Source organism: Elgaria multicarinata, chromosome 6 (genome assembly GCF_023053635.1).
Source record: "Elgaria multicarinata webbii isolate HBS135686 ecotype San Diego chromosome 6, rElgMul1.1.pri, whole genome shotgun sequence".
NCBI lineage: Eukaryota > Metazoa > Chordata > Lepidosauria > Squamata > Anguidae > Elgaria > Elgaria multicarinata.
Window position 1 is genome coordinate 45,151,928 of NC_086176.1, and position 25,814 is coordinate 45,177,741.

The 25,814-nt window shown below is 40.8% G+C and overlaps 1 protein-coding gene across 2 annotated transcripts in view; it reads left to right on the forward strand.

Moving 5' to 3' along the window:
- The first annotated feature begins 496 nt into the window (after nt 1-496).
- The window catches only part of SMC5 (structural maintenance of chromosomes 5), a 50,391-nt gene continuing 25,073 nt past the window's right edge, over nt 497-25,814 (forward strand). For both annotated transcript variants that reach the window (XM_063129334.1, XM_063129335.1), the window contains exons 1-15: nt 497-715; nt 2,852-2,993; nt 4,422-4,474; nt 4,656-4,818; nt 6,348-6,482; nt 10,211-10,351; nt 11,371-11,532; nt 13,634-13,705; nt 14,259-14,514; nt 15,288-15,442; nt 17,019-17,132; nt 18,300-18,394; nt 19,979-20,111; nt 21,174-21,347; nt 25,003-25,172. In XM_063129334.1, the coding sequence (XP_062985404.1) occupies nt 540-715; nt 2,852-2,993; nt 4,422-4,474; nt 4,656-4,818; nt 6,348-6,482; nt 10,211-10,351; nt 11,371-11,532; nt 13,634-13,705; nt 14,259-14,514; nt 15,288-15,442; nt 17,019-17,132; nt 18,300-18,394; nt 19,979-20,111; nt 21,174-21,347; nt 25,003-25,172 (2,141 nt within the window). In that variant the 5' untranslated portion in view covers nt 497-539. The remainder of the gene's footprint in view (nt 716-2,851; nt 2,994-4,421; nt 4,475-4,655; nt 4,819-6,347; nt 6,483-10,210; nt 10,352-11,370; nt 11,533-13,633; nt 13,706-14,258; nt 14,515-15,287; nt 15,443-17,018; nt 17,133-18,299; nt 18,395-19,978; nt 20,112-21,173; nt 21,348-25,002; nt 25,173-25,814) is intronic.

A 25,814-nucleotide genomic window follows, 5' to 3' on the forward strand; every position in this document is an offset into this window, starting at 1 on the left:
CAGTTTAGATTCAACATAGACGCTGCTGCCTGGATTAGTCACTGGTAGGCGTTTAAAAGTATTGCTCATCTATGGATTTTGGGTCCCCACCACAATGCACCAGCGCAGCTATCATTTTCTAGATATCCTAGACAGCGTAACCCACCTCCTTTTCCAACAGCCAATGCTGCAGTCATAGCTACATCACGTGAACAAGGTGCCATCTGCTATTTGGCACAAAGATGTCTACCACAGAGTAGTTTACCCTTCAAAGGAACGCCCATTTCATGCTACCAGCCAGTAAAAATGCCCGTTCCCGAACTAGCCAATAGGAATTGACTTCTACTGAACTATCCTACCTAGAGATTGCGTAACAGTAACAGGAAATAATCGCCCAGTTCTATTCAACGGAAATACTCACAAGCCCGACGGTTGCCGTAACCAATGAGGTACGCTCGCAGCCTGACGTCGCGTCGCGACAGCCAATGGGAGACGGGCGCGCGTTGCCGGCTTGCTAACGCACTTCAGAATTCGTGCTGGTCGCTGTTGGAGGTGGTAAGATGGCGGCCGCCGCCAAACGCAAACCTGGGGGTAACGATGCGGGAGAACGCGGTGGCAACAAACGTAGTAATAAGCGAAGCGCAGGGGCAGCCATGCCGGAAGCGGCCAGTCGGCCGCACGGAGAGACGCCCTTCGTGGAGGGTGCCATCGTGAAGATTTCCATGGTGAACTTCCTGTGAGTGCGCGAGGGAGACACGGGTAGCCGCCGGGCGGCTGGTCAATAACGAGGCGGTGACACCACGGAAGGGGCGTGGCCTCCCGCAAGTGGAGGGCGGAGCTTCCAATCTCCCTGGAGAAGGCGCTTCCCACCCGCCATAGAAGCGGGAGCAGAGCTGAGAGGAGGGCGTTGCTGCTTGGGCCGCTCCTGGGAGCCCCCTTCTGCGGGCACCTTCGGGCCTGACGCCGTGATGGAAAGCCCACAGACTCAGCAGGCCTGAAGGCGCGGCCCTGGATCCTGTTAGTGTCTCTAGCAGCAATTTAGGGTCCTGTGCATCTTGTGCATGTTTAGACAGATCCCAGCTCGGCAATGGTATGGCTTTTCTTTCTGTCTAAACATGCACAAGATCGCACCCTTATTGGTTTTACGAAGCTTTCAACCTGCCTCTCAGGCTGCACTGCCCTCCCAAGTTATTTATTTATTACATTTTTATACCGCCCAATAGCCGAAGCTCTCTGGGCGGTTCACAAAGTTGCCTTACCATATTATAAAAAACATGAACATACTTGGATCCTATGCACGTTTGGATAGGGAAAAAGTCCTGCAATTCCAAGCATGGGAATTGTACCCTTTAGCATTCTGCCCTTTTTTATTTAAAAGGTTTTCAGCCTGCCTGTTAGGCTGCACTGCCCTCATGAGGGGGCTTGTAATATTTCTTGGGTCCTAAGATAAGTGAGCAGAAAGAAGTTTATGAAAGGAAGGTTTCATATTCCTTACTCAAAGCCTCAGAATTGGGGGTGGGGTGGGGAGATTGTTTCACATTGGGCAGATTTCTGTATAGGCTTGTCCAGTTTTGATGATTTCCTTTCTTGCACTTCTCCATGGTCTGTCCCATGTACTCAGGTGGGCACCCAAACCCGCCAAGGAGGCTTTTGTGGGGATGCAGATGGAAGGAGGAAAAATATCTATTAATTTCTTTCCATACATTTATCAGTGGATCCAAACCTGCTCTGCATACCTATTTAGAACTAAGGCCCATTGAGTTTAGTCAGGCTTACTCTTGGGTAAATGGGTATAGGATTTCAGCCGAAGGTTGTATTCCTATCAAGATTTACTTGAGGGTATGGCCTGTTGAATTCAGGGGCACTTTCTTCTGAGTAAACATGTACATAATTGAACTGCAGTCTTAAATTCAGTGCACACTTATCTAGGAGTAAATCCCATTAAATAGAGGCTTCAAGGGAGAAGTTTGTGAATAAATGTGGTTTTGCAATTGCTTTTTTTTTTGCCTATGACGTGTTCACCACTGCCTTGCTTTGCAAATACTCAGATGAACAGTAACTGATTGATTTCCTGGAAATGCACTACTGTTTACTGGTCTGATAAAGATTTTGTCTTAAATCCCATCTTAATCCTGTTTAAAGTAGACCCATTAAAATGAATGGGATTTAGATTAGTAGGACTAATATTGGATTCAACCCTTTGTTCTTACAATTGCTCTTAGGAAGCACTATCTCTGGAGGTCTTTTGACAGCAAGTTACACAAGCATTTGCTTAGTTTTATTGATTCTAATTCCTGATGCAGGACCATGGACCGGAAGGGTTCTGAAGGTCCATCATTGAAAAGGGCATGTAATCAGGATTAGCTTTAGGTAGGATTATTGTTTCTGCTAGGATGTTTGATTTGTCAAAATATGATTCCTTTCTCGACTCCATTTGCATGAATATTTTGTTTTCCATGCCTTAATCTGCTGTTTTTCTTAAGAAACTGGCTAGGTGGCAAAGGTTGGTTTTTTTTTTTTACCATTCTATTTCCTAGGCACAGGCTGTGTTTCAGGTGATGCCAAATTCTAATTTCTCCAGTGTCAACCCAGAGTTCTTATGCTGCTTATAGTATTTAAAATTACTTGCAGTCATGTCAACTCAAAAGTAATTCCTATTGAGTTCAATAGGACTTAATCCCAGGTAAGTGGGTATAAAATTGCAGACTTAGTCCTGCATCCCTGACGTTACAGTAAGCAAAATAAGGATTTCTTTGGTGGTTTTGAAAAGCAGAGCACCACTTTAATATAATGAATTGTTTTTGTAGTCTAAATTTTGATTTATTTTCATATATTTCTCACATTAGTTTTTTTTAATAATGTTGCCTTTCAGAACTTATGATAACTGTGAGATATATCCAGGACCTAATTTAAATATGATATTGGGAGCTAATGGAACAGGTAAATCAAGCATTGTTTGTGCCATATGCCTGGGACTGGCAGGAAAACCTTCTTTCATAGGTCGAGCAGACAAGGTGAGAATAACTCTTTGTAACCTAATATTGGATTTTAGTGAAGTCAATTATGATAGCATATTTAAACCACATAAGATTATTTTCATATTATAAGTGGAAAATAGATGCCAGAATAAATTCAATATACTGTGCTCTGTTTTCTTAATTGACTCCCATATCCACGTTTTGAGTACCTCCTTTCCCAAATGACTTCCTTCCAAAGATTTGATATACTCTGGTGACTATTATGTACTGTAGCGCTCTAGAGAATGGGTATAAAGTTGCTTGCTAATCTTGTGTACAATGCACAGGACATACTGAGTGTCTGGATGTAGTTCAGAAGAAAGGCTGCTCATGGTTTTTATTGAGCTATCCCAAAAGATTGCAGTTCAGTTAAGCTGAGAGGCTATTTCACTGCTCTAGCAATCCTGTAACTATTAAGTTATTGCATTTTTATACCACCCAATAGCCAAAGCTCCCTGGGCAGTTCACAAAAATTAAAACTATTCACTACAAAACAAACAGTATAAAGACATGATATAACATACAATATAAAAGCACAACCAGGATAAAATCAGCAGCAGTGCAGAAATACAAATTTAAAACAGCAAAGTTAAAATTAAATTTATAAACTGTTAAAATGCCGAGAGAATAAAAAGCTCTTCACCTGGTGTCTGAAAGATTATAGTGTAGATACCATAAGAATAACCTATTAAGGAGGAATAACTAAATAGGAACAACCGCTAGGCAGTATGCTGTAATTTTTGAACATAGTCCACATTAGAGCTCACATTTTCTTAGAACAAGAGCCAGTTGAGAAAAAGCACTGTGGTACTATCCTTATGGGCATGTTTTACCTTGGAATGTATATAAGGATCATGTTTTTGAAAGTGCCAGAATTTCTCTGCTTTTGGATAGGTAACTGAACAGGAAGAAATGAACCCAGGCTATATTCTGGGGTTACAGGACCATGAAGATGGTACAACATGCTTTTCCTAGATATTTTTATCAGCTCTAAGACAAAGGAAAATTTAGGATCTTGATTAATTTTGCTGTATTGGCTTCGAAGCTAGTTTCATAACGTATTCCATCACTTTTACATTTCTTGCTCCCCACCCTCCCCTCCCCAGAAAATACATGTCTACAACTGCTAGTTGCGCTGGAACTGCAGGAATCAAGGGAAGCCCATTCTGGCTTCTTCCATTGGCGAGGGGACCAAGGAATGCTGCCTTGGGTGCTGATATTACCTAACTTCAAGACTTTGTACCCATATATGCTTCCTTTCCTTTTGTATCCATATATATTTGATTGTATTGTGTCTAGAACCCAGGGGCTGTATTGTCTTTAAATGTCCGTACAGCACTTAGAAAATGTTAGGCACCTTGTAGTTGATAAGATGATGATAAAATTGTGCATTTATGTTTATTTTTACGTTCTGTTTTTCCTCAGGTTGGTCACTATGTGAAGCGCGGCTGTAATAAAGGAGTAATTGAAATTGAGGTGTGAGTAATCAAACTTGTTCATTTTTTCTATTTGTATAAATACGTATAATAAGTTACCTTACTAAAAAATTCTTGAGCAGGTTGCAGCATTGAGATACTAGAGGGGCATGCTTCTTGATTTTGTTTTAGTAAATATTTTATGGATAGGGGTAAAAAGTGACAATTGTTTTCTATTTGTTAGGTTTAAGAATCCAACCAATCTTGTTATCACACGAGAAATGTCTGTTACAAACAACCAATCAACATGGTTTCTTAATAATAAGCCTTCCACTCTCAAAATGGTAGAGGACCAAGTTTCAGCCTTAAATATTCAAGTGAGCAATCTTTGCCAGTTTCTTCCACAGGTACGAAAGGAATTAATTTTTAAGAGAATGTAAATACTAGCTGTGCGTGGGCATGTGGCCCTTGAGGGTTATTTGTGTGGCTCCTGCATGTTCTATCCTGGCACTGTAGGCTCCTACCAGCATCTGAAACTGCTGTGAGGTGGTTTGGCAGGAGCTCAGTGCCTCAGGAAAAGAGGAGTGATTCCCCTCGCACCCTCTTTCCCTTGAGAATTGCTTTGATGGGGTGAAGTGAAAGCCTTCTCCCCACTGCAGTGATCTTCAACAGCATTGTTGTGATGGTGAGGAAGCTTTATCTCGCCCCCATTGCAGTAAATCTCCAAGGAAAGAGGGTGTACAGTGAGTCATCCCTGTATGTCTTCTTTCCCTGGAGAACTGCTGCAACAGGAGTGAGGATAAAAGCCTCCTCCTCTTTTCATCAGTCTTCAGTATCATTGCTGTGATGGCGGTGGGGAGACTTTATCCTCATTTCAGCAATTCTACTCAATATCATTGGGATGGGGGGAGCTTTTAAAGCCTCTTCCCCACCATGGCAATCTTCAGCAGTATCACTGCAACGCTGGTGGTGGTGGGAGGAAGGCTTTAACATTGCTCCATGCTACTTAATAGTCTTCTTATAGTACCCCACCCCAGGGATCTGCAGTAGGATTGATATGTGACTGTGTGCATGCACGGTTGTGCAGCCCCTAGCCATCTGCCCAAGACCCAATGCAGCCGTTGAAACGAGGGAAGTTGCCCAGCCCTGTTCTAAAGAATGACGTGCTGTGGGAATGCAACAGTACAGTGGAAAAGCAAAGCAATTTTGAGAAATCTAGTGCAAGAAATAGGTGTGATATTTGCAAATGAATGATATTTGATGCAACACAATAACTCCTTATAATACCACTTCACCTGTCAGAATTAACCCAAATGTTTACACTTGTATTGTTTGTCTGCTACCTGGCACTGGTACAGCTGAAATTCTGTGGGATAAACACCTCGGGTACAACCCTGCGCTCTGTGAAGGGTGGGAAGTGACTCCCCCAGAGCCCCGTTGTTTAACCCTCCCTACTAAGTGAACTGAATTCTGCTTGTGATGTGTTGCTCCTCTTCTGAACACAGTGAGACCCAGCAAGATCATTCAGTAGCAACTGAAGCTGTTTTGTGTCTCACTGGCAGCATCCTTTTCCCAGCTTTTCTCCAGGTTCTGATACACAGGTTACTCCCAGTAGAGGAAGAGTTGCATGGAGAAGAGTTAGCGACAGGGTGGGCGCTGCTGGTGAGATGCTGAAAGGCCCTGCCTAAGTCATGGTTTGCTCATGCAAGCAAGTATCTAGTGAGGTGGGGGAAGGTTGTCCCAGGGCCTATGGAAGCTGCTTCACAGCCTGTACTCCTTGAGTGGAGGAGTGCATTCCTTATAATTAGGAATCATTAGAAATAGTGTACTGGATCTTTACATCATTTTAAAATCTAAGTGTTTATTTTAAAGACTATTACTTGAACAGCCTTTTTGTACACAAAGTACTGCAAATATTTTGACTCTTGCTTTGCAGGACAAAGTTGGGGAATTTGCAAAATTATCCAAGATTGAGCTCCTTGAAGCCACAGAGAAATCAGTTGGTCCTCCAGAAATGTATGGATATCACTGTGACCTAAAAAACTGTAGGCAAAAAGAACGAGAACTTGAGGTAAGTGGTTGAAGTGTATGGGAAAGATTTTCTCAGCCTGTTCTTGTTTTTAAAATAAATACGTAATAGTTTTTCAGTTCTAGGAGGACTGTGTGCCAATAGCAGCCCCTTCATTAAGCTAGGGATGTTGTATTTTATATTATGGTTTTATACTGTTGTTTTATACTTTGAATGTTTTTAATTTTTGTGAACCGCCCAGAGAGCTCCGGCTATTGGGCGGTATAGAAATGCAATAAATAAATAAGGGATAATGTTTTCTGTCTGTGCTATTTTTGAATTGTCAGCCTAGTCTAAAGACTGGAAAACAAGTATGACTTTAGCATTCTGACTTTTTCAAATTTCTTTGTCCTCCGATTTTTTCTTTGCTTACTATGGCTCTTGTATCTCATCACTCTCCCTCTTTGGTTTTCATGTGCCCCTCTTTCCTGCCTCTTAGGCATTTTTCTTTCTACCAAGAGAAATGGCACTCAAGATGGCTTACATTCATAGATAAAACTTGGCTAAGCCAATAATAAAAACAAATACATTAAAAACACATCAGCAGAATAAAAGCTGCATCCAACCCATTTATACATCAAAAGCCTGCTTGAATAAAAAGGTCTTTGCTTGCTGGGCAACAGAGGGACAACAGAGAGGGAGGTCATTCACTTGGTGGTGGTGAACAAGACATTAGCATATTCAGCAGGCTTATTTTTTAGTTTCCATGTTGTTGTTTTCTCCCCAATATGACTACAAATCCCAGGAAGAGACATTTAAGCTGAGGAAGTCTGAGCAGCAGCTGGAAACAGGAAAGCACATTTTGGATTTTAATACATAGGATGAATCTGCACAACCTGACAAACCACCCCGGCGGATAAGCCATGCAGTATGGGTTGTCCGCAGAACAATCCACAGTGAGCCCAACAGACAATTGGGCTTCCTGTGGGCTATTCTCTCCATCCTTTTCCCCTCGGTTTTCCAGCTGGCTCCAGCAGGAACCCCGGAGGGTTTCGCAGCAGTACTCACCTTGTGTGCCTCCCAGTCCTCCTCCCTGTTCTCATCATTCCCCCAGTCGAGTTCCCTGGCCATTTTTTTCAGGCCCTGACATTTGCACAAATGGGGCCATATTTTTATGTTATTTTTATTTTTGGCCCCAGGAATGTGCACAAATATCTTCCTGATCGTTTTTTTAAATAAATATATATATATATATATATGTGTGTGTGTGTGTGTGTGTGTGTGTGTGTGTGTGTGTGTGTATATATATACTTATATTTATATTTCTCCCTGGTTTTTTATAGTTGCAAAAGTCCACACTTACTGCTGTCAAACTGTATATAATTTTGTCTTGTCTGTCATCTTGTATGTTTCAGCTGTCAAAGGGAACAAAGTGTACTAGGAAACATACAAGGTAATTGACAAGACATGATTGTATATAGGCTAGTTTGACAGCTGGACAGTTGGCTGGTTGGGGGGGGAAGGGGACCAGATTGACCCCTTAGCAAAGTTTCCCTCAAGTTTTGAAATGTGGAACGTACCCTTGGGGCTTCCCCCTTCAACTGCACACTTCCCCAAGTCCCTTGTAAGTTTTTTTTAAAGGTGATCTAGGGCCCACCCCATTTTTGCAGCTCAACTGTTACTGCGAATGGCCACTGGCCCCTTCTCCTGAGCTGTCAGCGGGTAATTTGTGGACAGTTACCCACTGCCAGTTCAGGAAGAAGGAACCAGATCGTCCCCTTAGCAAGGTGATCCCTAACCATTGCTAACCATTGCTGATTCCCCCTTCCATTGCACGATTCCCTGCCTCTCCAGCAAGTGGTTTTAAGGGTGATCTAGGGTCCACCCCCTTCTCAAAGCTACCATTCGCAGTAACGAGAGCCATGAAAATGGTGTGGACTCTAGATAAATCTTAAAATGACTTGCTGGACACTTGGGGAGCTGTGAAATGGAAAGGGGACCCCCCCCCCAAGGGTCAGTGCAACACGTAAAGCCCTGCGGATCACTTTGCTAAGGGTTTGCTCTTCCTGAGCTGGCAGTGAGTAATTGTGCACAAACCCTTGCAGACACAATACAAGAATAAAAACAAATGGGGATAGGAAAGGAAAGACAAGCAAGCATCGGAGCAGGTGCTGCTTTTCTGGCTCATGGATGGGTCTAGTTTAGCCTCCCCTTTGCCATCAAGTTTTGGGAAGCAGGAGTTGCAGCCATCTAGTGGTCCCAGTTACCCTAGCTGGTGGCAGAGGTATATTATTGGCTAAGTTAGTTAGATGTTAATTGTTTATGTTACTGAAATATTGTTTTATATTTAAATTTATTTGATTTGTCATCCTGAATTTGGTATGGTATTAAACTGCTTTATTGTTTATATATTTTATTGTTTATAAAATAATATATTGTGTTGTATTTATTGTTGGCCACTTCGGACTTCCTTTCATAAGGAAAACTAGGGAAATAACATTTCATGTAATGAAATTGTATATTAGGAGTTATATTGATTCTGTTGTTAATCATGGTTGAAATTCTTCTGGTTTCAAATCCTGGTCAAGTGGAAACCCAGGCGAACCTTAATCATGTTAACGTAATGCTTAACCATAATTAAGATGGGAAGAGGGGATTTGGTCTGAAGAGGAGAGGTAAAGAACATGGTACTGTGACCCCCTCCAGATCTCTTAACTGTGTTTAAGAGAGTTCTAGATGTTACATCGGCACTATCTGTTTACCCTCTAGCTCATTTCCATATGCTATATCCCAGGGATGGGCAACTTCTTTTTGTTGATGGCTGCTTTCTCTTGTTGGTAATCAGGGGACATACGTCAGCAGAGGGCAGGGCCAGAGCCAAAAGTGGATGGGTCACCCCTTTGCACTCTCTCGCTCTCTGCTGCTCCCTTTTCTCTCCCTCTTCCTTCCTGCTCAGTGGATGGCTAGGGAAGGGACAGCTGGCTTTTGCCAGAGGTCTCAACTGATCTCACATAGAGCGCTGCCTGAAATTGGGCTGAGGGCCACATGTTGCCTACCCCTGCTATATGGCATCTAGGGAAAAGGAAATGTATAGTTTAAAGGTTCAGCAATAACCAGAGGAGATAACTGGTACAGAATATTATTGGTTAAATATTGCCATTCAGTGTCTTCTATCCTGTTAACTCTCCCATTTGCAAGGATTGGGAGGACTTAAAGCAAAGTACAGAATTCCTCTTTGTGGCTAAGGTTAAGAACATAAGAGGTGCCACGCTGGATCAGACCAAGGGTCCATCTAGTCTAGCACTCTGTTCACACAATGGCCAACCACCTGTTTACCAGGGTCCAACAAAGCAGGGCATGGTGCAACAGCACCCTTCCACCCATGTTCCCCAGAAACTAGTGTACTGCCTCTGATACTGGAAGTAGCACTGAGCCATCGGGACTAGTAGCCGTTGATAGCCTTCTCCTCAAGGAATTTATCTACCCCCTTTTAATGCCATCCAAATTGGTGGCCATCACTACATCTTGTGGTAGTGATGCTGTAATGATTTAGCTTTCTTGGCTAAATTAGATGGGTTTATTGATACCAAACTGTTTGGTTCCTTTTTTTTTTATGTGCATTCTGCAGAATAAGATCCATTTGAAGTTCAAGAAGTAGCATACTACTAGGATAGAAATCCTACTTCTCATGTGAACATTTGAGTTGCAAATATAGCATGGAGCAATTACAAAATAAGACTTAATTTTGTTAAATCAGCCAAGTAAATATCTTAAAATCTATTTTCTAACAGAATTCATGCACAGAGAAAAATAACAACTTAGAAAAAATGAAGCAAAAGAATGAAAGATATAAGCAAGACGTGGAGCGATATCATGAACATAAGCGCCATCTAGATTTAATTGCAATGCTTGAGAAAAAAAGGCCCTGGGTGGTAAGTTCTTTTTAAAAGTTTTTTGGAAATGTGTCTTTAAAAAGAAACAAAAGTATACAACAAATGTACTTGAGTGAAGTGTGGAAGGAAAGGAAAGGAACCTCTCGTGCAAGCACGGAGTCATTCCTGAGTCTTGGAGGGACGCCACCTTTCGCTGACGTTTTCTTGGCAGGCCTTATAGCGGGGTGGTTTGCTGTTGCCTTCCCCAGCTGTTATTACCTTTCCCCCAGCTAACTGGGTACTCATTTTACTGACTTTGGGAGGATGGAAGGCTGAGTCGACCTGAGCCGGCTGCCTGAAACCAGCTTCCGCTGGGATCGAACTCAGGCCGATGTAACAGGGGAAATAAGAACAACAAATGTGCTGAACAAAAAAGAGAAAATAGTATTTGCCCGACCATAAAAGTTGTATGTTTTTGAAATATCATAGTAGCCTCTTTAAGGTTTAAATTTATTTATCTTTGCTGCTTTTGCTTAATATTATATTCCGGTCTTTGTGTATGCTGCAATTCTGTGTAAGTGCAGAATTGTTGTATTGGATTCAGAACTGATATTGCTGAGTTTGTAGATTTGGTTGGGCAACTTTGGAAGTTTGGGGTGGGGGCTGTACCACTTGAATCTCAGTGATTCTGCTACGGAATAAGCCGGGGTGGGTGGGTGCGGGGGTGCGTGTGCCTTGTTTCTCAGCAGAATGGGGCGCCAAACAGCTTGCCAAACAACTGTTTGGCAGGCTGTGGAGAATCGCATTCTGCTGGAAACAGGATGTGCAATCCTCATGTGCCCTGTGCTCCTCTGCATAAACAGCAATTCTACTGGGAAACAAGGTGCACGGAAAAGTGCTGTTTCCCCCAGTAGAATTGTGCTCTAAGGAGCTTGCCAAACAGCTGTTTGACAGGCTGTGGGGAGCCCAAGATGGCACAGCGATGGCAGTTGTGATTCATAGCCCCCCCCCGCACAAACAGCTTTGGTGGGCCACTTGTTGCCTGCCCTGTTGTAGATTTTGTTTGTATTTGTTGCTAGTTATATGAAGATGTCCGTAAGCAGTATGAAACGGTGAAGCAAAGTCGAGATCGTCAGAAGGACGAATTAAGAGCATTAAAAGAAACACAGTCTCCCATGACACATCAGATCCAAGAGGTTGAGAAGCAGTGTGCGAGTTTGGATACCAAGATCAAAGAGAAGGTATGTATTTTAGACTCCTGGTGTCACTTTGCTTGTAAGTCTCATAGAAGTCAATATAATTAATGCACATATAAGAGGTTTAAGATAGTAGTCTGAGATATATGAAATTTAAAATGGAAGCTGTTTTCATAAACAGGGAGTTAGAAAGGAGTCAGTGTACTAGAATTGTAGATTGAAACGTTTCATGTTGTCTAGCTTCCAGGCCTTTAGCCTGCCAGGCGTCATTTTATCCCACACAGTTCAAACCACAATGTATAGGGTAGTGCACTATAGAAGGATGTCCTGGATCACCTGAGCAACAATCTGCACAAATCAAATTAAGTACTCAGATCTTGCCAGGCTGTGGCCGCTAGCTTTATCGGAATTTGAATCAGAGGGTGTGTTCTCCAGGTCAGGGTCTTGGTTCAGGTCCCAGAGACATACAAGAGAAAGCTTCATCCACCCATTCTTTCTAAGGAAGTGTTTTGATTTCATTGGCCCTCTGACCAGGTTTGCACAAATTGCCAGCCCACTGAGGGTTAATTTACCCTCGAGGAGGTGGAGGAGCTGTGGTGTGTACGGGTCGCCATTATGAATATTCAATCCCCAACTGGGGAATGGCCTTTTCTGCCAACTGAGCTGGCATGTTGTAGGGTTATGCAAGGTTTTTTTAACCCTCAAATAACCCCTGCCATCTGGCTTTGCATGATAAAATAATCCCAAGTTTGGGTTTCCATATTTATAATGGCGCCGAGCATGTGCCTCAGCTCCTCGAAGGTAAATTGGCTGCCAGTCCAGGTCCGGGCCTGATTCATAGTGCTGGTATTAACATTTAAAGCCCTAAATGGCTTGGGGCCAGGCTATCTGAAGGAACGCCTCCTCCCGTATGTACCTGCCCAGACCCTAAGGTCATCCTCAGGGGTCCTTCTCCGCGAGCCCCTGCCAAAGGAAGTGAGGCAGGTGGCTACCAGGAGGAGGGCCTTCTCTGCTGTGGCACCCCGGCTGTGGAATGAGCTCCCTAAGGAGGTTTGCTTGGCACCTACATTATATGCTTTTAGATGCCAGGTGAAGACTTTTTTATTCTCCCAGCATTTTAACAGTCTATAAATAAATTTTAACTTGGTGTTTTAAATTTGTAATTTTGCATTGATGCTGTTTTTATCTGGTTGAGCTTTTATATTGTATTTTATATTATGGTTTTATACTGTTTTATACTTTGAATGTTTTTAATTTTTGTGAACCGCCCAGAGAGCTCTGGCTATTGGGCAGTATAGAAATGTAATAAATAAATAAATTAACCTTCAGTGGTCTGTCATGTCATGGGAACTGGGTCACTGTCTTCAGTTGAGGTAGCCAATGATGTCGCAAGGAAGGAAGGAAAGCTCTCTCCCAATATTATTTGTGGAGAAAACAAAAACTTTCTGATTCCAGTGCGGTTTAACTGAAGTACCAAAATAGAAATATTCATCAATTTATCCAGCATTGAGCAGGGGATTGGGCTACATGATCCCTTCCAATTCTGTAATTTTGCATCTAACAAGGGTCTTCCAATAAGACTATAGCTATTCAAATTGCAACCTTATGAACTCTTATAATAAGAGGCAGCTATTGTTTATTTATTTGCTACGTTTCTATCCCACCTTGCCTCCAAGCAGCCCAAGATGGCTGATATGATCTTCCTCCTCCGTTTTATCCTTATAACAACCCTGTAAATTAGGTTAAGCTGAGAGGCAGTGACTGGCCCAAAGTCGCCCAGTGAGCTTCATGGCTAAATGAGAACTAGATCCCAGGGGGTAAAATCCAACTTTAGTCCTACTTAGAGTAGACCCATTGCAATTAATAGAACTTAAGCTAATCATGACTAATTTAAGTCTCAGTCATTTCAGTGGTAAGATTTTATTCCGGGTCTCCCCAGTCCCAGTCCAGCACTGTAACAATTACATCACTGGATCTCTCTTGTTCTCCTTATATAGTCACTATCAAGTAGAAGTGCTGTCTTCCATTCAATAAATGTTTAGCGTAAAAGCAGCATGTTCATGCTGGCTGTGGTTCTTTAACACATTTTGTTTGGAAAATATATAATTAGAGTTTATTTCTTTTTAAAAATTCTCTTGGTTTATAGATTGCAGCTATCAAAGAAACTTCTCAGAAATGTAAACAGCAACAGGATGCTTTGGAGAGAAAAGACAAAGAAGTAAGACTTTTTTGGCTTTAAACCCCTTAATTTGTGTTGATTATATGTTAATTTTTTGGAAGTGGCATTCAGTTTTGTCACAAATTTTGTGAATGCAAATATTGAGGATTCTGTGATGATGAAGCCTGCATTTTTAATTTCCTTGATCTTGGCGAATATTTCAGGCTATTATTAAAAATCAGTAGGATAACTTCCTTCTATAGCACTTTAAATAGACAAAGGCCTGTGTGTCTAAAAACTATTTAGACACACAGGCATGCACCTTAGACTTGTAAAGTGTAGGTAATATTTCCTCTGAAATTTGGCTGCATCAATTCCCAGAATCAATAATGCAAGCTGGTTTAATTTGGAGGGCTCTCCATTTTGCTTTCAAACTGATAGACATGCAGCCACCCAAGTTTGGCATTGGAGGGAATTAGGGTGAATGCATTTAGATAACCAAATTTTTTTACTCATGTTTCCTAATTTCTAGCTAAGATGCAATTTGCTACTTTATAGTGGGAATTTGTTTCCAAGCATGCCAATAGCAAAACGTTTCTGTGTTTTTTCTTAGATTGAAGACATTAAATTAGCTTTGAGAATGAAGAGAGAGACAGAAATGGATCGGCAGAAGAGAATAGAGAACACTTGTAAAATGATTGAAGATTTGACTGATGAGCTAAGAAATACAGACAATTGTGTAAATGTTCAGCCTCAAGTGGATTCTATTAATGCTGACCTTAGACAGTTGGTGGAAGAGAAAGCAAATATAGATGGTGAATTAAAGGAGCTGCACAGAAAAAATGAGAAGTTGCTGAATGACAAAAGAGGTAAATGGTCTTAATTCTGGAGTTGCTGTTAATACTACTTCCATAGGAATAAATTGGCTTGATAGTTGACAGCCAGCCCATACCCTTCAACTTGCTCGGATGTGTGTGGTTTAGCGTGTTGTGTGAACAGCCCCATTGGGTTCATTTCAGCCTGTGAATTTCATAGCCAGGAAGGGGAAAGGAGCAGCTTAGTTCCTAAGAAACGTTTTGTATTTTGGCCCTAAGTGTGACCAAACATTTCAACCTATCAAGATTTCCCTAATATTTTTCTCAGATCACATCTCATGCTATATTCTCATGGTGATCCTGAAGTCCTTCCAGATTTGGGGGATGATTTGCCAGGTGTCTGGAGTCAGTTTTGGGGAAGGGGCTCTGAAGTCCCTTTCAAGCTAGTGAACCTCTCTGTATAGCCTTTTAAATCCTTGCCCAAGTCTCTACTTAAGATTTCTGCTAGCACAGTTGTTGATATTGGTGAGCAGGCTGGTTATTGCTATAGGACTTAACTCCTTAGAATGGAGCAGTAAAAAATGAAAATTGTCTTCCTGTGTAGATGTAGGGACCAAACTGATGCTGAACCCTTCACAAAAATTCCATGTAAATTTGTCAGTCAGCTGCTTGCTAAGATCCCCCTCTGGTGGAAGAGAGTGAAAAGTTTATGGGTCCCCCTATAGGCATTTCATCCCAGACATCTCATCACTCTAGTAACTAAGTAGTGCCTGTTGTGATAATGAAATATAGAAAACATGACGTTTAAAGCTGTCTCAAAATTACAGGGGTAACTGATCGCATTGTGCAATTTGAAAATATGATGAATATGAAGGAAGAGAAGCTCAAAGGAAGATACCGAGACACACACACTGCTCTTTTGTGGCTAAGACAGAACAGAGACCGGTTTAAAGGACGTGTCTGTGACCCGATGATGCTTGCAGTAAGCTGATTTGCTTCAATATTGTGTGACTTCGTCATCACTAAAATTTAAATGACACTTCTGCTATAACCCTTTTTTTAAACCTTTCCTAAATAATTCATTGTTTTAACATGAGTGATCAAACTTAGCATGCATGTACCTTGACGTCTTGAGTTGGTAGTGTGGGTGTAATTTGCCTCATGCAACTGTTAGTACAAAACTTACAGAAGCCTTTGTATTTTGAAGATGATGTATTACATACTGTGAATAACAAAGACATGTTCAGTAACTCTCTCTTGTTGGGTTGCTCCAGTTGGGAGACTGTTCCCCACCCCGCCCTACCCTTGCCATCACTGAAGTTCCAGAAAAGTATTGCCATTTGAGGTGAAATAAAAGCTTCCTCTTAAGCACTAAAAGCATAGCATGTGAGACTGTGTTCAGTTCTGCAGCTAATTATGGATGAGATTACCAAATGTAATCACTTCTTTTGAGTGAGTTGTTTCATGTTGTTTCTGAGAATGTAAAAAAATTAAGTTATCAGAATTAAAAGTGAGATATGTTTATCTTTTTGAGATTGTTTAGTTTTGAGACTATATGGTGATCATTAGGTTAATTTAATCAAATGGGTTTTTCTAAAGTGTACTGTTCAAAGCAACCTTTATTGGGACAGAAGTTCATGGGAATACCTGGTTGTTTTGGGATGGCCCCCAAGTTCGCTTCCTGCAACTAGGATATTGTGGGATGCCTCCAGATATATCAAGCAAAGAGTTGTATAGTTCAGTATGTAGTATTCAGTTCCTTCTGTAATTTTGACCACGTAACTATCATGCATCACAAAGGTTGTGTTTGAGGTATGCCATATATTATTCATAAACTCAGACTCCCTTCTCTCATGACTTTTGCCTCGTCGGAAGTGTCTGTGGAATGCCTTGTTCCTGTGTTGCTCAGGTAACGTGAGAAACTCCACACTGCAGCTCAATGCTCCATTTCCAGAATCTGGGTTGACATTGCTGTGGGGAAATGTGTTTGTGTGTGCTCCTCCCCATTTTCCTGTTACCTGAGCACATCAGGAAGAAGCTGCACTGACACAAAGATAGTTTATCCACTGACACAAGAATACACAATAAGGCTGAAGTGCAAACACCCAAGCTATAAATTAAGGCACTTTTGTAATAATAGTTAGAATGTAGTAAGCCTTATACATTTTTAAACAATAAGTCAAATTACATTTTGTTTCTTTGTAAACATTTAAACCAGATTTTTAATTTATTTTTTTATTAATAAAAACGACATTGAAATTATATCTTGCGAAAAATGAAAAAAGATTCTCCAAGGGCAAGTATTTACACAAACAAATATGAATCTGATATGCTTATACAATATTATGTAATATTCAGTACTTCCTGCCTATTTCAGTATTTCATTATCCAGGCATGTCCAGCCAGGTTACTTTTTACTGGTCTAATGTCCATGTAAGAGCCAAGTATTTTCTGATTCTATGTCAGTATAATTCCTTAACCTTCACGTAAATGTTACTGTCGTATTCCTATGAATTTTCACTTCCTTTTGTAATTGTTGATGTGTTCTTTCTGCACAGATCAATATGAAAGATCATAAGCATGCCAAATACGTGGAAAATCACATTTCATCCAATGACATGAGGTCCTTTGTCTTTGAAAACAGAGAAGATATGGAAATCTTTCTAAGAGAGGCAAGGACATATATGATTAAAAACTGGTTGGTGTAGAAGTCCCCTAATAAGTAGGCTGTTCTTTTGTCAGCATTGTGTCTTTTTATTGTCATGGTAGTAGCATGAAATAATGATGGAGAGCTGCTAATTTTTCTTTTCTCAAATGAATAATTAAATAGTATTCCCACTCCGCCCCCAATTAAGAGAAGTGCCTAAAATATTGTATCCTTTAGAGAGGAAAAAAAACGATTCGACTGTTACCTGTTAAAGGTGAATATATGATTGTTCAGAAGTGAAAGTCTCATTGAACTCTTACTTCTAAATAGACAAACAGGATTGCAGTGTCAATTTCTTTATTCTTCTGTTACCAAGTTCACTGTTGCTAGGCTGCTGCCTCCAGGTCAGAAAACTCATTTTGCTTTTAAATAAACAGGGTGTAGATAACTAAAAAAGAGTAAATGAGGCACACATTGATCCTGTCTTTTATAGATGCAAATAAGTGCAGAAATGCTGATAGTTGTAAAAAAACCCTCTCTTGTTACTCCTACTACTTGAGAAAGTTGTGAAAGATAGCCACTGGGGCTATCTGTTTATGTAGACTTTAACTGGATTCGGCGACATAACTAACGGTGGGTTAAATAGTCAACAGTGGTTTATTGTATTGTCTGTTGGAACTTTTTCACACCACGGTTGGTTATTCTGCTGAAATAACCAACGCAAATAACCAACACTGCAGAATTGATTATTTGAACAACCGTTGGTTATTGTCGTCTGTCAGGCAGCATTGCCTATTTCGTCACACACAGTTGGTTATTTTCGGTGACAACAGAATCCCCTGGCAAGAGCGACCAAAGCAGTGGTTACTGCTCTAATTCACCAAGCAGAACTCACAATGGCTGATGGGATACCAGTGGGAGAGAGAGGGCAGGTTATGTGTCAATCAAGTACCACTTGACCCTGACCTTAATCCACACCACAGTTGATTATAATCATGTTGTGTAGGGAGTACCCCCTCAATAATCAACCGTGGAATTGAGTTAACCCAGTATTGATTACTGTGTTGTTCAAACACAGCTATAATTTTTCTAAGAAAACCACTCTCCTTTGTGATTTATGAACAACCAAAGACCACTGCTACCATGCAATGTAAGAATTGTGTTCTTTCTCCATTGGTGTAATCTTGCTTAGATACGCGATAAACAGAAACTAAGAGTGAATGCTGTGTGTGCACCTCCTGAATCGTGTGCTGAAAACCTACCTTCAAAACCAATTGAAGAACTACTGTAAGTGTTACTTACCTTAAAACTTTACATTATATGAATGGGCTTACGTTACTGTGTGAAAGTGATTATACTCAAGTGGCTGTTTGCACCTGGAATGACAACCAGATATTTGAAAATCCTATTCATGGGTTTAACCTGGTTAAATTATTGGCAATTGGAACAATGGACGAAGAAATGGTTAAGAGATAATGGTGAATGCAGAGAATTGACAAAATTTGAGGAAAAGGGATAAAATAAAAGGATAAAAGGTTTAACGAGTGGAATATATAGAATATTGGTTGGGAAGGGGGAGATAGAGAATATGGGAAAGATGGTTTGGGAAACAGATTTGATGGTACAGATAGGGCAACAGAGTTGGGAGGGAATATGGAGACAAAGAGTGTTGAGAAACATGTCGGTGAGAATTAAAGAAAATTATTATAAAATTATATGGAGGTGGTATCTAACCCCAGTAAGATTAAATAAAATAAATAAGCTGTATTCAGCAAATTGTTGGAGAGGTTGTGGGAAAAAAGTAATGTATTTACATATGTGGTGGGAATGCGAATATGTACAAAAATTGTGGAAAATAGAGTTTAATGAGATAAAAGAAATTGTTGGAATGGAGATTGAAGAGACACCTAGTGTGGCATTACTATCATTATATGGAAATTTAAAGTGTAATAAGGAAATTAAAGAATTGATAACAAATTTGCTGACAGCAGCGAGATTAATTATATCTAGGAACTGGAAGGTCCAAGGAGATTATCGTATTGAAGAATGGTATAAGGAAATTTGGGATATTGCCATTAATGATAAATTCACATGTAATATAAAAGTAAGAAGAGGCATAACAAATACGAATGAATTTGAGGGAATTTGGAAACAGTTCCTGGTATATGTGTTCTCCAAGGGAAGTGGAAAACCACTACCAGAAGAAGTAAGGAGATTTTGGAAGCAGGAATAGATCCCAAAGGGTGAAGGGGAGCAATTGTATTGTATTGTTTGATTATGAATATTGATAAATTACAAATGTTAACAGTTGAGCAAACTTATGTAATATTTTCTTTCTTTCTTTTTGATTGATTGTTTTAATGTGAAGTTGATGTATTTTAATTTGTGTTAATAAAAAACTTTTTTTTTAAAAAAATCATGGGTTTCTAGCCTTCCTGGTTAGTTGTACCAGTAAACTTAAGTGAAAACAGTGTCTGCCAGAGGTTTTTAGACTCGATAACGTTAATGGAGGGAAGAGAGGTTTTGCAGTTGTTAACAGTTCTCTGACAACTTCCTTACTGCCTGTCAATGTTCCAAGAATTCCTTTCTGATATTGCATTGTTCTGAAATTAGGGAAGAGCAGCAAATGTGGAGTCTCTGACTGGTAAATCAGCCTCAGTTAGTTGATTAAGTAATCATTATTTGCATAATTCTGGCTGTGGAAAACTTGCAATATTTGGCTTTTGGTGTTGCATAAATTGGACCTCAAAGCAAGATCCCTTGATGCAATATTGATATATGTTGCTCACAAGACATCTTGTTTTGAGAACTGATAGATAATTTTCATGATAAGTGGGGAAAGTATCTAACTGCCTCTCTTTCCTCCTTCAGCCGATATGGATTTTTGTCGTATTTGCGAGAGTTATTTGATGCTCCCCAACCTGTGATGAGTTACCTGTGCTTTCAGTATCGCATTCATGAGGTTCCTGTGGGAACAGAAAAGACCAGAAATATGATTGAAAGGGTGAGGCATGTTATCAAATGTGGGAAGGAGCTGTAGGGCTTAGGACGTCTGCTATCTAATTCTGAAAATAACTAGTGCTTGATGATTGGATATTTATAGCTGCTGGTTGTTGTTTATTATATTTAAATATCTAAGCTACTTCACGTTGGTGCTCTCAAAAGGATTTGTAATAATATGTAAAAAAATAGATAAAGCAATCTAAAAAGCCACTTGCTTAAAACCACATATATACGCTCGCACATATAGAAATTAGAAGACAAAAAAGTTAAAACAGCAGCAGTTAAGACTCCACTTCCTTTCCATCTCTCATGCGCCCATAACTCAGAAGGTTAGCAGAGTTTTTCCCAATCAACTAAAGCAGGGGTGCAGAACGTCCGGCTCAAAGTCCAAATCCAGCTGTCTGGGGTTCCCCAGACGGTCATGCTGCCTTTCCTCAGATCACCGTTTGCCTGGTAGTAGTTTCCAGCTATTGTGCAGTTTTTTTCTCCATTTAAAAAGGCCGAAATGTCTCTGAGGCTTAGTTGAAGAGCTTATGAAGAGTTTTTAAGCTAAAATATGCTGGTATATCTGCTACTTTGGCTCTACCGCTTTTGCCTCGGGCCCTGCCCACCCCTCGAATGCAACCCCCAAGAGCTCCTCTGAAATGAAGCTCTTTCAGCCGGAGGGCAGAATTCCAACATCCCTGGCCTAAAGGCTTTCAAAAGCAGTGCCGGAGAGCCTTCTTTGGGAGGGATTTGAATAGTGGGACGAATGAAAGGAGCATCCTTGCTTTTTTACAGTGTCAGACAGACATGGTAGGAAAGTTGGGGAAAGGGGATTCCTATGGGGACTGGGCAGAGCAAGACTAGAGAAGTTTATTTCCCCCCTTCCTTTAACCCTCTGCTTACTGTATGGGGCGTGGGGGTGGGGAATTTATGGTTTTGGGATCTATAGATTTACACTGTTTTTATTTTGTTACTACCTGTGTTCTAGCTGCTAAAAATACAACTTCTTGCCTATTCTTTAAATTTTCTTTCAGAATCACTTTGTATAATTGTAGTGTTGGCTTTCTTTCATGCTTAGGTCATAAAGGAAACCAAACTTAGACAAATCTACACAGCAGAAGAAAGATATGCGATAAAAATATCCTCGTACACAAATCAAACTGTTTCTAGTAACTCAGCATTGAGGCCAGCACAGTTCCTTACTGTCACGGTGGATGCAGAAAGAAAAAGTGAATTGGAAAATCGAAAGAACGTACGTTGGTTTTTTGTTGTTGTTTCCATTTATGAGTTGCCATATAGCTGAAGCTCTCAGCACAACATATATAATTTTTTAAAATACAAAATAATTAAAAATGCAGAAAAACCTGATGGTCCCTAGGCAGTGTTGAGACACCATAGGATCACCTCCACGTCTGTAGACAGAGCTGCAAGCATGGAGGAGAAGATGCAGTTGTGGATCTCCGCCCCTCCCTCCCTCAGCTGCTATGGCAAGGTCCACAGTGGCTCCTCTTTCCAAGGAGGAAAGAGGAGTCGCCAGGATCTCAAAGCCTCCCCATTCCCAGCCCTGCCCCCAAGGAGGGCAAACAGGCTAGGCAGGCTTGAAGTTGATTAGCTAAGGGCACAGTCCTGTCGTGATTCCCGTTAGCCTCCAAATAGGGATCCTTTGCAGAGCGGGAGCTCCAGCCTACCCTGCCCATCTAGCAACAGCATGTTGGAGAGGGGGAGAAGGAGGCTGGGGTGGCCATAGGAGACAGCGTAATGCCACTGGTCACCTTCCCTCCCGCCCCTGGTAACACAAGCTTTTTCTCCGTCTTTGCGCTCCGTTTTCTGATTGCAGAGAGGTAGCCAACGCGCTACACTCCATGCTAGCTGTAAGGGGAATGGGGAGGAGGTGGGGAGCATGGTTTCCTGGTTCCAAGCTCGGAGCCCTGTCTACAAGCTCAGAGCTAGGAAATTGAACAATCCTATGTCCCTTCAGACACTGTCTAGAGGACATAGAATTGCTCCCTAAAAGTACTTTTACAGGAGGGTGGAAGGCGGCAAGTCTACAAAAGTCTCGATTGTTCTTCTGCCTCTGCACAGCAACAATAATTTGAATTAGTTTTAAAAAGAAAGATAAATAACAGAGCAACTAAAACTTGGGAAAGGGAGGTTTTAAAATGCAGCTTTAACCATATTAGAAATTAAACAAACAGTAGTCAAAAATTTTTACGATTATGTTTCAGGAAAATAGATAGCCAATGATTTGAAAAGTTGGGAGATAATAAATAATAATAATAATACCTTATTTCTTCGATTGTAAGCCACCATCGATTGTAAGACGCACACTAATTTCAGTACCACCAACAGAAAAAAAAAACACCTTAAGACACACCCGCGATTCTAAGACGCACGCCATTTTTAGAGATGTTTATATGGGGAAAAAGTGCATCTTAGAATCGAAGAAATAGGGTAATACATTTATTTGTTACCTGCCTCTCCCTCTAGATCGAGGCGGTGTACAACACAAATAAAAACACCATAAAATACATAAAACTAATTCAAATGTTTTAAACCACTGCATCATTAAAAGCAGCACACCATTAAAAAGGCATCTTAAAATTCAACTGGGTAGGCCTGCCAGAAGAGATCAGTCTTCATGGCTTTCTTAAATTCTGGAAGACTGTTAAGTTGACGAAACTCTCCCCAGCAAGCCATTCCACAAACTGGGAGCAGCAGAAGAAAAGGTCCTCTGGGTAATAGTTGTGAACCGCCCAGAGAGCTTGTGAACCGCCCAGAGAGCTCCGGCTATTGGGCGGTATAGAAATGTAATAAATAAATAAATTGTCAGCCTTGTTTTTGTTGGCTGGAGTAAATTCTTCCCAGAGGACCTGAGTGTGTGGGACAGATTGTACGGGAGAAGGCGATCCTGCAGGTAGCCTAGACCCAAACCATGTAGGGCTTTAAAGGTGATAACCAACACTTTACACTTCGCCCGGAAACTAATTGGCAGCCACTGAAGGGAGTTTAAGACTGGTGTGATGTGGTCACTCCTAGGTGTACTGGTGACCAACCTGGCTGCCATATTTTGAACTAGTTGAAGTTTCCGGACTAGGCACAAAGGTAGCCCTATGTAGAGCGCATTGCAGAAGTTGCGCTTCGTAGTTACCAACGCGTGCACAATTGTCTTTAGGTCTTCCGACTCTAGAAAGGGGCACAGCTGGCATATCAGCCGAAGCTGATAGTAGGCACTCCTGGCCGTCGCATCTATCTGGGCTGTCATTTGGAGTGACGGATCTAGAAGCACCCCCAAGCTGTGAACACAGTCTTTCAGGGGGAGTGTAACCCCATCCAGAACTGGTTGACACACCTCCAAACCCAGGTTATGACCTTTGACAGCAAGCACCTCCGTCTTCTCTGGATTTAGCTTCAGTTTGTTTTTCCTCATCCAGCCCATTACCGCCTCTAAGCATTCATTCACAGGAGAAACACTGGCCTTAGCTGACGCTGTTGTTGAAGGCATAGAGAAATATATTTGGGTGTCATCAGCATACTGATATTTATTTATTTATTACATTTCTATACTGCCCAATAGCCGGAGCTCTCTGGGCGGTTCACAAAAATAGCACCCCGCCCCATGCCTCCGGATGATCTCTCCCAGTGGTTTCATGTAAATATTAAATAGCATTGGGGAAAGGATTTCACCTTGTGGTACAACACAAGGCAGCTCCTTCTTTGTAATGTCTTTGGCCTCAACAATTTGACTGGTATTTTATATCCATTTTACCATTTTGTAAAGCTACAGTTCTAAGCACAACTCCTTGAAAGTAAACTCCAAATAAGTATGTTTTGGCACAAACTGTAATATCTAAGACAAGAATATGGCCATCTGACCTTTTAAGATGCCATGCATTTAAAGGCCCTTTCATTAATGCTTTAAGCAGTTAGGATTAGTAGACCTTTACTCCTGTTTTTAGAATAGCTCCTTCTATTTCCCTTGGAAACTAATTTTTGGCGGATTGTGTTCATACATTAACAATGTATGTGGTTGAATGAGTTACTGCTCCTGCTGATCGCTTGCTGAAGACCAACTGACTGCCCATATATTCATTTAAAATGTTTTTATTCCATCATTTAGTCAGACAGCTCACAATTTAAAATTCAAATGAAAATCACTGATAAAAATAGCTAAAATAAGCCTCAGCAGTTGCATTAGTCACTCTGCTAAATGCCCTGAAAAGAAACCTCAACCAACTTTCTAAATGAGCTCAGTGAGCTGGCTGTAATAGTCTCCCTGAGCAAAGAGTTCTGCAGAGAAGGTGCCGCCACAGAAAAGGCCACGCTCTTAGCTGCCTTGTTTCTGAAGATGGCCATCACTTGAGGATCTTAAATCCCAGGGTGAGGAAACATTGTATTTCGACCTATTGTAAAGTTACTGCTAAAATATTTTTCCTCTGTTGTTCTGATATTAAAAGATAAGGTAGCTAAAGTGTTATGTGCTTGGTTTCTGAGAATCTGAAATATGTGAGGAATATTCAAGGTTAATTGATATTAAGCAAGTATGTAAAGAGGATTTTCAGCAGGACATGTGTTCTGGCAAGTTATTTATTTATGCAGGAGAATAATTCAGCAGGTCAGTAAATTAATAGATTAAGGCTGCAATCTTATACACACCTACGAGTAAGTCCTATTGGACGCAGTGGGGTTTACTTCTGAGTAAATATGCAGATAATAGAGAACCCTTTGACTAGTGTTAAAGGCAAAGAACAGAGGTAGTTAAGCAAATTTATCAAAATTGATGCTTTACTCAACATGGGAATAGCATGAGGTGGTGGATTGGTTTAAAGCAGTAAGTCCACACACAGCCTTTGTAAGGTTGTACTGAGAACATTGTAAAATTGGGTTTTCTTCTGTGCTGGTTACTTCAGGAAATTAACAGGCAGTTGCAGTCATTGGATTCTCATAGGGCTGCATTATTTGAGAAACAGAAATGTCTGGAACACAGAGACAATGAATTAAGAAAACAGAAAAAAGAGCTTTTGGACCAGAAAAACAAAAGGAAGCAGCTTGAATCAAAAATCAGCATGAAACATGACAGGTATACATTTTTATATATTACATGCTAATTATTTAGGATCAGGAGGTTTTTTTTTAAAAAAAATTAACAATGGTTATCCTACTACTGAAAAAGTTTACACAAGATCTAATTTGTAATTGGGGATTATTGAATGACTAGCCTGATTTAAAACATTGACTTCTCAGCCTTTTATTTATTTCAGGTTTCAGCTTAGCAATGAGTTCTTCGTTCTCATACTAAATGTTTGTACTGTGATAGCTGCCTATCACGTTTTTTTTTCGGTGTTGCTTTGATATAGCAGTTGTGTGATCATCTGAAGCCCATCTAGACTGGAACATGGAATTTTACAAAAAGACTTTAAAAATTGAATTCAAACATAATTAGATTTTGATCTTAGTCAGATTTGCTTGGCTTTTAATTCCGAAATTCATTTCCGTTCTTCCTCCTTAGCTTCTTCATCCTGTCAGTATCTCCAAGCAGCCTGGGCAGTTTGGTTCCTTTGGCCTAAACTTAGGCTACAGCGTTTCCTTTCATGCCCAGCTCTAGTTTGGCTGCTTAGATTTCAATGGCAGGCTACAGAAGCTACTATATAATCTTGTAAAGATCAGCAATAATTAGTGGAAACAGGGAGGAGAAGATGGCTTGGAAATGTGACTGAAATGT